General features: G+C 40.4%; 1 protein-coding gene across 1 annotated transcript in view; it reads left to right on the top strand.

Moving 5' to 3' along the window:
• Window positions 1–3177, top strand: part of MTDH (metadherin) — a 52566-nt gene extending 49389 nt beyond the window's left edge. The window contains exon 13 of the mRNA XM_048841300.2: window positions 429–3177. Within this exon, the coding sequence (XP_048697257.1) occupies window positions 429–499 (71 nt within the window). The 3' untranslated portion in view covers window positions 500–3177. The remainder of the gene's footprint in view (window positions 1–428) is intronic.
• The last annotated feature ends 10144 nt before the right edge of the window (window positions 3178–13321 follow it).

Raw genomic sequence — 13321 nt, 5'->3', positions numbered from 1 at the left:
GTATTTAAAGTGTCTAGAAAAGAACAAGCTTGTACACTAGACCACTGTCACTTGAGTACTAAAAATTTAGAGAATCCTAACTTAACTACAAAAGGGCTGAAAAGATTACTGTTGTGTAATAATTTGAAAGATTCCTAAATGTTTTAAAGTACAAAACCAGAGTGCATCATGTGAGAGGAATTTAAGCAATAGACTATTTTAAATTTAGGTTGTCTTTTGCATGGCTGATCAAATTCTACTCCCGCCCTGTGTGGCAAGTACAACTTTGCAAAAACTTCTTGAACAGTACATGCTATATTTCTGCATAACTTCATCTTGTATTAATGTGAAATGTACTGAATTGAATAGTTTTGAAGTGAATTGTGCATAAATGTCCTGAACCTTTATGGTGGGTTTCATTTTGTTTTTTGTTTGTCAAACTTTTTTAGCCAAGTCTGAAGATAGCTGGGAGTCCCCAAAACAAGTTAAAAAGAAGAAAAAAGCAAGAAGGGAAACGTGAATTTCCTGAGATGGACGTGTGTTGGTGAAACGCTGTCATGAAGATTATGCTGTTTATGCAATAATTTGTGAACATGTACAGAATTTTATATATTTCAACTGATTTTTAAAACAAAACTGCTGTGAACACGACCATCTTTAAAAAGGAATCAAAGGAAATTGTGATAGAGAGCAGCAGAAAATGCTACAATGCTGGAAGATGCTTTGAAGAGTCCTTTTTTTTCCACTGTAAGGGAAAGATCTTTAAAAAAATAAATAAACACCTGGTTTTACAACACAGTGCCCTGTTTACAACAGATTATGCCCTGTCTCATCTACAGCTGGGAATAAAGTATTGATTTTTTTTAAGAAAGGGTTGTCTGTAAAATAGTTGTCTATAAAACAAGTGGTGTTTCTTGCATCTTTTGAGTGATGCATAAGAAACTCAGAATGTCTACCATTTGATTTTGCTTCATGCCTAAATCAAAGTGCTTTGATTAAATACATAATCTGCCATATTTTTACAATATGCTGGTTAGCCAAGCATGCTAACTATTAAAGGAATCACAAGTGCAAATAAAATAATTAAATAAAAATCCATTTGTACAGTTCAACCTTCATGGTTTATTATAAGAAGTTAAAGAAAATAAAAATTGGTGGGCTAAAAGGCTGAGAATGTGATTGCTGAAACTTGAGTATGGTTCATGAAGTTATTTTTGATAGCCTCTATTACATTACTTGAAATTGTTCAAAGTAACAATATATTTTAATTAAGAATGTGGCAATGTGCAGAAAATCACTTCTATTGTTTTCTACTTTATCCTTTATAGTCTTCTTTGGTTGGTTGGTTGGTAGTTTCAGACTCATTTAAAACTCATCCCTGATCATTTTTAAACTCTTAAAATAAAATTAATTCATATTTTCCTTTCCCCTTATTTTAGTAATTACCTTTCCCTTTGCTAATTTTTTTTAAAAGCAAGATCAGCTGTTTTCATTCACTAACTGTACAGGACTTTAAGGATTTGATGAAAGAATGGCTACAGACAGCTTTAATTGACATTGTCAAGACCACCAGTTATCAGGAATACATTTTTTTTTTACTGCCTTAACCTCTAGTATGTAGAATATGCATCTAGACTTCTTGAAGGGGTTAGTGTTTTTATAAGAAATTCCATGCAAGTGTAGCAGTTGTAAAATAAAGAATATTTCCCAATTGAAACTGTTGATTAAAATGGTGTTTGAGAACTGTCCTCATTTTCAGGCACTGTAATTGCATCCTATCGAACTGGCAGGTTTCTTTGTATCTATAAATGTGCATGTTCAGCCATGTACACTGTAAATAGCCTTTCCAAACTTGTGTTTGATAAGGACCATAATTAACATCACTTACTGAATTCTGGTAAAGAGCCATGATTTATTTCATGTGATTGACTTTGTTGGTTTTTGTGTGGCAAAAAAATGAAGCTGTAACCAATGGTACTGATCAGCCATCCAATATTATCTTATACAGGACTGCAGTTTGATAGTATTTACTTGCAAGACAAGAATAGCTAAAGAAACAAGCTGATTTTAATTGTACTGAAGACATGCCTTACTAATTGACAGCTTTCCTAATAAATGAATACTAACTTATACAGGTATCAATACCTATGTCAAGAACATGGCAAATATGTTTATATGTTCAAAAGTTTTGTTTAATTCAATGACATTTCTAAGTTGATTTGTTTAAAATAAATTGAGCAAATTGATGATAATGTTTTATTTACTGGAAGGGAGTAACGCTTAAGCCTTGATGCCTATCTAGGATTCCATGTAAACTGAACTGAAATACAGTTTTCCACAGGGATTTTTAAAAAGGGAATGTTAAATGAAATCATGTAAAGTGCTATTGCTTGTTGTAAATAACATTTCCATTTTGCTTGCTTTTTTTAGTAAGTGTGACAAATACTTTACCTATTTTAAATTTAGGTTTATAGTGAATGTCCAAAATTGTTTTGCATGGTTTCCAGTCTGTTTTGCATGGTCTTCTAGTCTTCTTGGCTAGAAGTGGCATTCTGAGGAGGGGTCTGAGGACCTTAAGTAATGATGTGTTCCCCAAAAAAGCTTTAAAAATTAGATGACTTAAGTGTTATATTTTTTCTCTCTCTTGACAGAGGGAGTTGACTGCTTAGGGTTGCCAAATAAGTCCTTGAATCACTTGACATATTAATAAAACTTTTTGCAAATAAAGCAGACTTGCTGCTCAACTGCTGTTCCTAATTTATGCACAGTAATTTTCTCCTGCCCAGTATTCCCTTCAGAATGCCATCCAGTTAGCAGCACTTCTAGTCATTTTTTCACTAGAAAGTATATGGATTGATTGTCTTGGAAAATTGGACACTGATTTTATTTGACAAAAATGGCCCCAAAGGAAGATGAAATTAATGCAATTTGTCTATGAATGGAGATTTTAAAATATCTTAGTGCTTTCTTTCTACCCAAGTAATAGATAGTCTTAATGATAAACTGTACACCTGGAGCGGAAAGAGGAAACAATACAGTTTAAAGAAATTAAGATTCTCGTTTTGCTGAATGCATGGAATGTTTTCATAATTGAATCTAATATATTGTTCTTTGTAATAGTTCCCAAATTGTTTATATACACAACTTTACAGAAATTGTGGTTGTGAAGTATAAATGGATAGTTGTTGCATGGTTTAATTTCTTTTGTTTTTCTTTTGGGAAAATGTACAGAATTCCTAGTGCTTTGTTACAAAGCTAGTAACCTGCAAGTTGGTTCAAGGTGGATGAAAACTGTATTTCTGATATCTCCTTTCATAAACTTAAAAGAAAACTTACAGTAGAAAAACATTATGAAAATATTTACTGAAGAATGTATACATTAAAAATGAGTTTTCAAAACTGTTTATAGAAATGCCATTAGTATCACTATTTCTATCACAGAATTTTCTCTCTTGGAATTTTTCTCATTGAAAGCTGCCATTTTACTAATAGTTCCCATCTAGAAGCCTGATCTGAGGAATAGGTCTTGAGTGAATGCATGACTAAGTGAGACTTTCAAAGTTAGTAAACTGCTTTATGGCTAATGTAAATGTAAGTAATTAAATTACTCAGAAGGTTCCCAGTTAAGGTAATGTAAAAGATCTTTGGAATTCTTGTAGTCATGTATTCAAGTTTCATTTATATTCCACATCCTAATTTGCATACTACTGTCAAGAGGACAGTTGTTTGTTGGGTTTTTTAATTTTCTCTTCAGTCCAGATATACCAGTCTAGAGAGTGGACGGTATGATTAAGATGGGAAAACAAAACTTTGATGATCACTGTACAACATGGATTAGCCCAACAGTTCATACCAGCTGAGTTCCTGTCTTCATGCAGGTGAATAATTTGCACCTCCATTTGAGCTGTGAAGTTCTGATTTTCAGTTTTTGAGCTGTGGATTTAGTCAATATTAGTTAAGGGTTCACTTGCGAGTCCCTTGAACTTTCTGTACGGTGTCATTCACCTATTTTTCTTGCTACCTTCTAGAGGCAGTGATTACTGTCCAAGTGGAGTTCCCACTTCTTTTAGTGGCCTGGAGCTGAAGGAACCTTGGGAAAATGACAGACAGCATGTGGCTCCCTGGATGTTGCTAGAGCCTCTCTCTGTTAACAGAACACTAAGTCCAGCAGTTCTCCTTGATTTTTATTTCCTGTTGTGAACACGCTCATACAGTGGAAAAAATAAATCCTTTCAGCGGCAGTCTTCTGAATATTATCCTAGTCTAGTTTCTATTCAGAAACACCAGATGCCATTTGGCCTAAACACCGGTGGTGGAAACCTGGCCCTTTAGAAATCAACAAGAACTTTGCCGTGGACTTTAACAGGCACAGAATATTGATTTGCACAAGCACAGAACCCCCAAAACCCAATTTCTGGTCAGCCTGCCAGTTCACTTTAAACCTGCTCATGTTCAATCATAGCTATACTTGCTGGCATTATAACTCATTTTAACGAAGATCGCCTAGCCATATAAAGGGTCTGCCTCTCAACTTACATACCTGTTGACAACTTCAGTTTTTAAATATTTCCCCATTGTACTAAGCCTATTATTTCTAGTGAATTGAAGTACTTTTGCTTCTCCAGTGGAACCAGGATATGTTCAGTGTTTCAGGCTAAACTTCTAGTATAACGATGTACAGTGTTCTGAAATCCTTTAAAACAAAACAAAGCCGTTTCAGCTAACTAGTGTTTTTGCTACTCATGGCTCAATTATGGATCAAAACTCTCTGGCAATCTCATGAGAATTTGTGCAGCTCAAGCAACTGTAGCCAGTAGTCTCTTACCCTAAATTTACTCAGTATGTCACTTTCAGCACATGCTGGGGTAGAAGGTACAGTTCAGTAAGGACTCAGCCACTCACATCGAACTCTTAAGGGAAGCTAGGACCTAAAGGGGCTCCAGGTGTTTGCCCAGGCATGGACTCCCTTGGTCAGACTTTGCTGCTGAATGTTTCACTTAGCTACTCCATGAAATTTTCCTTGGTGCAATTATATTTGTTCCTTCCCATTTCAAAGTTCTAATCTTGCAAGTCGCTGTGTTACTTGGGCACCATGATTCCCATATGCGTCTCTTGACTGGAAGAGAGTGTCAATCCTCTTAAGGTGCCAATAGAGAACAGCACAGGAGCAGACAGCTGTTCAGGACAGTGGATTTGGGGGTCACTGTGGCACTCTGTCAGTTTAAAGTTGTCAGTGGGCTATCAAATTGTGTTTTATGCTTCTATCCAAAGGGCAGCACTTATGACCATCCATATCTAGACAGCTAGCTAATACAAGCTAAATCATTTGCAGGTATCACCCAAATTGTCAATGCAGTTTGGTCCTTCCTGGAAGCTCATGCTGGGTTATAAAGGCAGCCAGAAGTGAGTGATCCCATCTCACGTGCTGCTGTAACTGGGAACTAGGCTACATTCTTGAGCACCCATCACCAGTCTTGTGATGCAGTGTCTGTCATTTTGCTATAATTACAGAGCTATTGAACACAAGGGTCTGGACAGTCTGAGCCTCAGCTAGAGTGACTTAGGAGTGGGGACTGTGTCATGTAGTGAGCTTCCTTGATAATGATGGGAAATGTAGGTGCAAGTGATGTAATGGTCACCCAGGTCATTGCTCTATCTGTGGTTGTCCATGCCTTCACCAGTGTGACATCAAACAGGCATATGCCATTTCCATCTGATGAATAGAGAAGGTCCTCCAGAAAACACCCACAGCAAAGGATAAAGATTGCTCTGAATGTTCCAAAGTGGTCCAGGAGACATCTCTATGTAGTTCTCATAAACCTGACCCTCAGTTTATCCCATCCATCTTCCTCAGGCAGGATCTGTTTTCCTGTGGCCAGCATTCCCCCTAGAGCTTTTGTCACCTAATGCTACATCCCCTACAGCTTTGGGGGGGAGAATATTATTTTGGAGTAGGAAATATGCACTATGCTATACATGTGATAAGTTTACTATTTGTGCTGAAGTGCTTTCAGGTGTTTTGGGGGCCTACTGCACAAAGACTCTTGTATTTGTTTAATCTTGAAGTTCCTAACCTACCTCCAAAATAGGCAAGAAGTTTGCTAGTTGCCTGTAGGTTCAAGCTGTGGCCATCTGATGAGTAAAAACATCCCTCTGGCTGAGTACCACTGAAGAATTATCCCAGTTTCTTAAAGTTGACAGTCTCAAACCAGACTTATAGCTCCTTGCATGCCTTACCTTATGCTGAATGTTTTCATGGTTTCTCCTTTTCAGTCCTTACACTAGATACTGGAAAGATTTCTCATCCTAAAATGATCTTTTAGTGGCCATCTCCTCAACCACGTGAGTTGAACAGTTAAAGTATGTCTACAGTGCTGCTGGGAGTGAGCCTCCCAGCCCAGGCAGACAGACTCATGCTAGCAGGGCTCAAGCTAGTGCATTAAAAATAGTGTGTGGACATTGTGGTTCCAGCAGAGGCTTGGGTTAGCTACCCAAACTCGGACTCAGTTGGCAGGAGTGGGGGAGGAGCATGAGCCCTTGAGCTGCTGCACAAGCCACAATGTCTACCGCTGGTGTTAGCATGCTAGCTCAAACGGTGCTAGTGTGAGTGTGTCTGCCTGCACTAGGAGGCTTGGTCCCAGTTGCAGTTTACAGGTACCCCTGTAGAGCCCCTTCTCCCTGCAGGTACTTAACTTACTAGACCACCTGGTGAAGACTATACCTCCCGTAAGTGTTTGCCTTCTGTCTTAGCTAAAAGGAACCATCTTCTTTCTCCCAGAAACAAAACAGATATTAATCCACACTAAACATGAGAGGGCTATGCATTTGAATGAAAATACTGGTTTTCTAAAAGAGCTGGAAGACTTTTATAGTTTCTATAATCAGATCTGAGATTCCATCAGGGATGTCTATGTTGCCAAGACTATACCCAGGCAGCAGGTTCTAAACAGACAAAAGGAAGTATTTCTTCACACAACGCACGGTCAACCTGTGGAACTCCTTGTCAGAGGATGTTAAGGCCAAGACTATAACAGGGTTCAAAAAAGAACTAGATAAATTCATGGAGAATAGGTCCATCAATGGTGTCCCTAGCCTCTGTTTGCCAGAGGCTGGGAATGGGTGACAGGATGGATCACTTGATGATTACCTGTTCAGTTCATTCCCTGTGGGGCACCTGGTATTGGCCACTATCGGGGGACAAGATACCGAGCTAGATGAACATTTGGTCTGACCCAGTGTGGCCCTTATGTTCACCAGCATGCTCTGTACCAGGGCAGCGGCTACCTTCATGGGCAGAAAGAAGGCTTCTCGAAAACTCGAGCTGCTATCTGGCTTTGCATGTGTTTTTTTTCCTTCTGTTGCTCCAACTTTTATATATCTCACAGCAGATGCTGTGGTAGGCAGATCCTGCACACAGTTGTCCGATGCTCATTTTATGTACCCTATGTCTGTTCTGGCCTTATGTACTTCTAGGGCAGTTCCCTGGGGTCTGGACTGGCTTACTTGGATATGGGTCACACTTATTTCCCTTAAGCTAATCCAGATATCAGGTTGGTTCTGATGATGCAGAATGCGGTTAGTTGGGAGCACCCTCTGTGGTCAAAGGTGTTTATTTTAATATTTTATTTAAAAATTGTTTCATATTCTCATGGTTTTAGTGTGAGCAGCTTGGATGATGAATGTATTCAGGTTTGTGTGTCTGGCTTCTAGCCTTTTACTTTAGAATTTTCATTTTTTGAGGGTTTTTTTTTCTTCCTTTTGATGGTTTTCCCTGTTTGACAGCTTTCAAAAGCATTTATTCAGCTAGGGCAGTTCATATTAAAAAGCAAAACTTTGGGAAACCATCCCTTTACATTTTCTCCACCTGTTACTAGGAAATTGTATTACCAAGCATCTTGACTGGTATTATTGGACCAAGAGAACCTACATTAAGAAGTATGTATTTGTATGTCTGTATTTAAACTGGTTGAGGATATTTACACTACTTTGGACTATAGACTTGATTATTGGAATATCTTAATACCACATTGCAGTTTCCCTTTTCTGACTACCAGAGAGTTCTAGAAACTATCGTAAGAATTAAACACTTATTATATCAGAATATACCTTAAGATATTTTGCATTCCAATAAGAAATGGACAGAAAAGCCTCTTAATAAAAATGGATGAAATCTTGGAGCAGGTCCTCAAAGAATCAATCCTGAAGCACTTGCATGAGAGGAAAGTGATCAGGAACAGCCAGCATGGATTCACCAAGGGAAGGTCATGCCTGACTAATCTAATCGCCTTCTATGATATTACTGGTTCTGTGGATGAAGGGAAAGCAGTGGATGTATTGTTTCTTGACTTTAGCAAAGCTTTTGACATGGTCTCCCACAGTATTCTTGTCAGCAAGTTAAGGAAGTATGGGCTGGATGAATGCACTACAAGGTGGGTAGAAAGCTGGCTAGATTGTCGGGCTCAACGGGTAGTTATCAATGGCTCCATGTCTAGTTGGCAGCCGGTATCAAGTGGAGTGCCCCAAGGGTCGGTCCTGGGGCCGGTTTTGTTCAATATCTTCATAAATGATCTGGAGGATGGTGTGGATTGCACTCTCAGCAAATTTGCGGATGATACTAAACTGGGAGGAGTGGTAGATACGCTGGAGGGGAGGGATAGGATACAGAAGGACCTAGACAAATTGGAGGATTGGGCCAAAAGAAATCTGATGAGGTTCAATAAGGATAAGTGCAGGGTCCTGCACTTAGGACGGAAGAACCCAATGCACAGCTACAGACTAGGGACCGAATGGCTAGGCAGCAGTTCTGCGGAAAAGGACCTAGGGGTGACAGTGGACGAGAAGCTGGATATGAGTCAGCAGTGTGCCCTTGTTGCCAAGAAGGCCAATGGCATTTTGGGATGTATAAGTAGGGGCATAGCGAGCAGATCGAGGGACGTGATCGTTCCCCTCTATTCGACATTGGTGAGGCCTCATCTGGAGTACTGTGTCCAGTTTTGGGCCCCACACTTCAAGAAGGATGTGGATAAATTGGAGAGAGTCCAGCGAAGGGCAACAAAAATGATTAGGGGTCTGGAACACATGAGTTATGAGGAGAGGCTGAGGGAGCTGGGATTGTTTAGCCTGCAGAAGAGAAGAATGAGGGGGGATTTGATAGCTGCTTTCAACTACCTGAAAGGGGGTTCCAAAGAGGATGGCTCTAGACTGTTCTCAATGGTAGCAGATGACAGAACGAGGAGTAATGGTCTCAAGTTGCAGTGGGGGAGGTTTAGATTGGATATTAGGAAAAACTTTTTCACTAAGAGGGTGGTGAAACACTGGAATGCGTTACCTAGGGAGGTGGTAGAATCTCCTTCCTTAGAGGTTTTTAAGGTCAGGCTTGACAAAGCCCTGGCTGGGATGATTTAACTGGGAATTGGTCCTGCTTCGAGCAGGGGGTTGGACTAGATGACCTTCTGGGGTCCCTTCCAACCCTTATATTCTATGATTCTATGATTCTTGGTCCCATTAAAGTCTATTTTGTAGGGCAAGTTGCTTTGAATATTGATTTGCACAAGCACAGAATCTAGACTAGTTAATTTTCTTTTTTAAAAAAATCTGGCAACATTAATATTGAATATTTTCTTCCTTTTTTGCCTGAGGTCTTTCTTGGGGGACCCAGACATGTAGATTCAAAGCTTTCTCAGCCTTTAATTGAAGTGGTAGTGATAGGAAGCTGAATATTTAAACTTCTCTTCCAACTGTGCACTTTGAGTTTGACTTAACACAAACCACAGGTCTAAGTAAGAGTTTTTCTTAAATAGTCTTGCGCCATGTGCAATCATCAATATGTGAAGCAGATTTTGAAATTGCACACTGAATAATTTTTTCATTAAAACTTACTTCATTAAAGGAAGTTAAAATCTCAACCACAGTATTGTATGTATTTAATTTATTGCATTTAAAGGAACTCTCCACTTAAAGCATATTTTTAAAGCTTTCTTTAATACTGAGAGTACTAAAATGTAACAGATTTTTTTAAAAACAACTTTACTTTTCATCATTTGTCATTTACTTTATACAGTTCACTCAGAGTGGATAGTGAAAACAGAAGTTTAACCTTTTCTAGTGTGTTGCAAACATTACCAGTAAATGGTAGTCTAAACAGTTTTCATTAAAATTACACTTACGAAAACATTTTTAGATTTTGTGAAAACCTTTGAATTCCTTGAAGGGTGTTTAAAGGAACATTGTCAATTTGTCCAAAATTCATTAGGTTTCCCCAGCAAGTACAACTTGCCTGCATGGGCAATGACGTGTCCTGGAATTTTACACCATCAGGATAGTCCATTTCTTTAGATCTGTGATAAGTTTCTCAGGGCCACAAGTCCAGGGCAGAGGGTTTGGTCTGTGGCAGCTGGGGGACAGTGCTAAATCAGGACTGCTGGGTAAAGCCATTCCCAATGCACATGCGTGCACACACACCCCTCTCTCTAACCTGTGTGTGAAACTTGTCTTAGCTACTTCTGCTACCACTGCTTGCAAGAAAGTGGTGAAAGCCTAAGGTCTGGCCTGGATTTGCATCTGGCTACGTGCCATAAAAAAAGAGAGGCCAAGTGAAACACACCTTGGCGGGCCAGAATGTAACAAGCAACGCCTGTGGTGAGATGTTCAATAAGGATAAGTGCAGGGTCCTGCACTTAGGACGGAAGAACCCAATGCACAGCTACAGACTAGGGACCGAATGGCTAGGCAGCAGTTCTGCGGAAAAGGACCTAGGGGTGACAGTGGACGAGAAGCTGAATATGAGTCAGCAGTGTGCCCTTGTTGCCAAGAAGGCCAATGGCATTTTGGGATGTATAAGTAGGGGCATAGCGAGCAGATCGAGGGATGTGATCGTCCCCCTCTATTCGACATTGGTGAGGCCTCATCTGGAGTACTGTGTCCAGTTTTGGGCCCCACACTACAAGAAGGATGTGGAGAAATTGGAGAGAGTCCAGCGAAGGGCAACAAAAATGATTAGGGGTCTGGAACACATGAGTTATGAGGAGAGGCTGAGGGAACTGGGATTGTTTAGTCTGCGGAAGAGAAGAATGAGGGGGGATTTGATAGCTGCTTTCAACTACCTGAGAGGTAGTTCCAAAGAGGATGGTTCTAGACTATTCTCAGTGGTGGAAGAGGACAGGACAAGGAGTAATGGTCTCAAGTTGCAGTGGGGGAGGTTTAGATTGGATATTAGGAAAAACTTTTTCACTAGGAGGGTGGTGAAACACTGGAATGCGTTGCCTAGGGAGGTGGTGGAATCTCCTTCCTTAGAAGTTTTTAAGGTCAGGCTTGACAAAGCCCTGGCTGGGATGATTTAATTGGGGATGGGTCCTGCTTTTGAGCAGGGGGTTGGACTAGATGACCTCCTGAGGTCCCTTCCAACCCTGATATTCTATGATTCTATGTGCATTGGTAGATGGAAGCCTGCTGACCCGTTCCTCCTTTTCTTCTCCCATCCCTCCTGCAAACAATTCTCAAAGAGGGCCTTTGCAACCTGGTCAATCCTCCAGCCTCTGGGTGGAGTAGAGAAACTGCTGATGGCTCATTTGTATTTTCCTGTGCTTTTACACTGGTTCCCTCTTCCTTTTGCCACCAGAGATGGTGGTTGTTTCACTGTCCTAGAAACAAAGCCTTGTTTCTAAGCCTTCAGCAAATAATGGGCGATCTGTGGCTGTAGGAGCACATAGCCCGTCTTTAGGTCATGGATGCTTTAGGCCAGTTTACTCAGGAGAAAAGTCTGGTACCTGGAACCCACCCACCCACCTCATGCTGGCTACGTGCTAGGGCTGTGTAACTGTTTGGAGAAGAAAAAGCTTCTATTCTTCGGCCTCTGCTTCCTGTCCCTCCCCCACCAGTGGATCCATTCTTGTTGTGGGAGTTTCTACACAAAAGGAGTATGTATCTGTCTGTCGGATGAAATGACACTACTGTGGAAAAATAGGGGCCATGTGTCAATTTGCCTAGAAGCCACTTACAATAGCAACAGCATTGTGGTTTCCTCCCCCTTATCTGCTTACATAAAGAGAGGCTTTGTCCCCATCCGGGAGGGTGGAAAGCGGTATAACACTTCTCAGTATACACACACAATAGCCAATTTCACTGTTTCGTGTTTTTGTCACTTTATCAAAGAATTTCAGTTTGCACCAGCTACAATGACCAAAAAATGCTCTTTCCTGGCCAAAGAAGAGGCATGTAACTCAAAGGTTTACAAAGTGACAGTGTTCATGACTGTATGTGGGAGGCTTTTACTGTATCATGATTACTACATTTCCCTGACTTCAGTCATGGCAGCAGAATATGAATAGTTGGTAGGGCAAATGTGAGGCAAAAAGTTGTGCATATCATGTAAGCTGTGATATATGGAGGTAGAAAGTTAGCAAGCAAAAAAGCTAACTAGCCAGAAGCGAACTATGCCTTGGCAGCATAAGCCATAACATGGAAACATGATAGCATGTGCTACATTTTGTGCAATAACAGATTTCCATTGCTAAGAATTGGTTAGCACAGATACACCCTGCTGGGTTATGATTTAGTGTCCTTAAAGACCATCCCTTTAGAAAGCCAGATCTCTTCCACTAACACCTAATGCAACATAAAGGCTCCAAGAGATTGACCCATCCAAACTCTCTTTCACAGGAAGTATCTCATATCTATTTCTCCTCTCTACTAAGCACCTGATAAATGTGTGTTTGAGCTGTTACTGTTTTATGTTCTCAGTTTTGAGGTATGGACCTGAAAAATCTAATTTAAAGAACACACATGGGGGTGTTTAGGAGGTGGGGGGGGTGGTTTTGTGTGTGTGTGTTTGTGTTCATTATGCTGCACTGCTGCTAAACTCACCCGTATTCTCTTAGGGAAGCACAAGCTGTTCACAAGCTCTCTGCTCTGCCTGTATTTTAGGGTCTGGTATCTCCACACATTCACGTGTAGTCTACCTTCTAACATAGTGAGTTCTGAGATGGTTCCTTCTCCCTGCATATTCTGAGGGGGAATCTCTGCCACTCTGTCATTAGGATTGAGACAAGTGAAGAACGAAATCTTGTATGATAGGAGAAGTGGTTGGCAGTGCTGTCCAATTTTGGGATGATGATGCCTGCCTGAGAGAACACATTTCTGTCTTGGATACAGGTACTCTGCCTTACATCCATGTATCTCCTGGTCAATCCACCACAGAGACAATGTTCTGTGATTTTAAAAACGGGAAGAATCATGGGCATGCTAATAAGAAAAGCTCCAAAACAGGAGCGCTAGAAAAACATCTGCTTTGTCTTGTGGCAAACTTCTGCCCTACTCCACAATTTTACACAAAGTGAGATGTACA

The sequence above is a fragment of the Caretta caretta genome, chromosome 2 (genome assembly GCF_965140235.1).
Source record: "Caretta caretta isolate rCarCar2 chromosome 2, rCarCar1.hap1, whole genome shotgun sequence".
NCBI classification, from domain to species: Eukaryota; Metazoa; Chordata; order Testudines; family Cheloniidae; genus Caretta; species Caretta caretta.
This window is presented reverse-complemented; position numbering and strand designations above follow the sequence as displayed.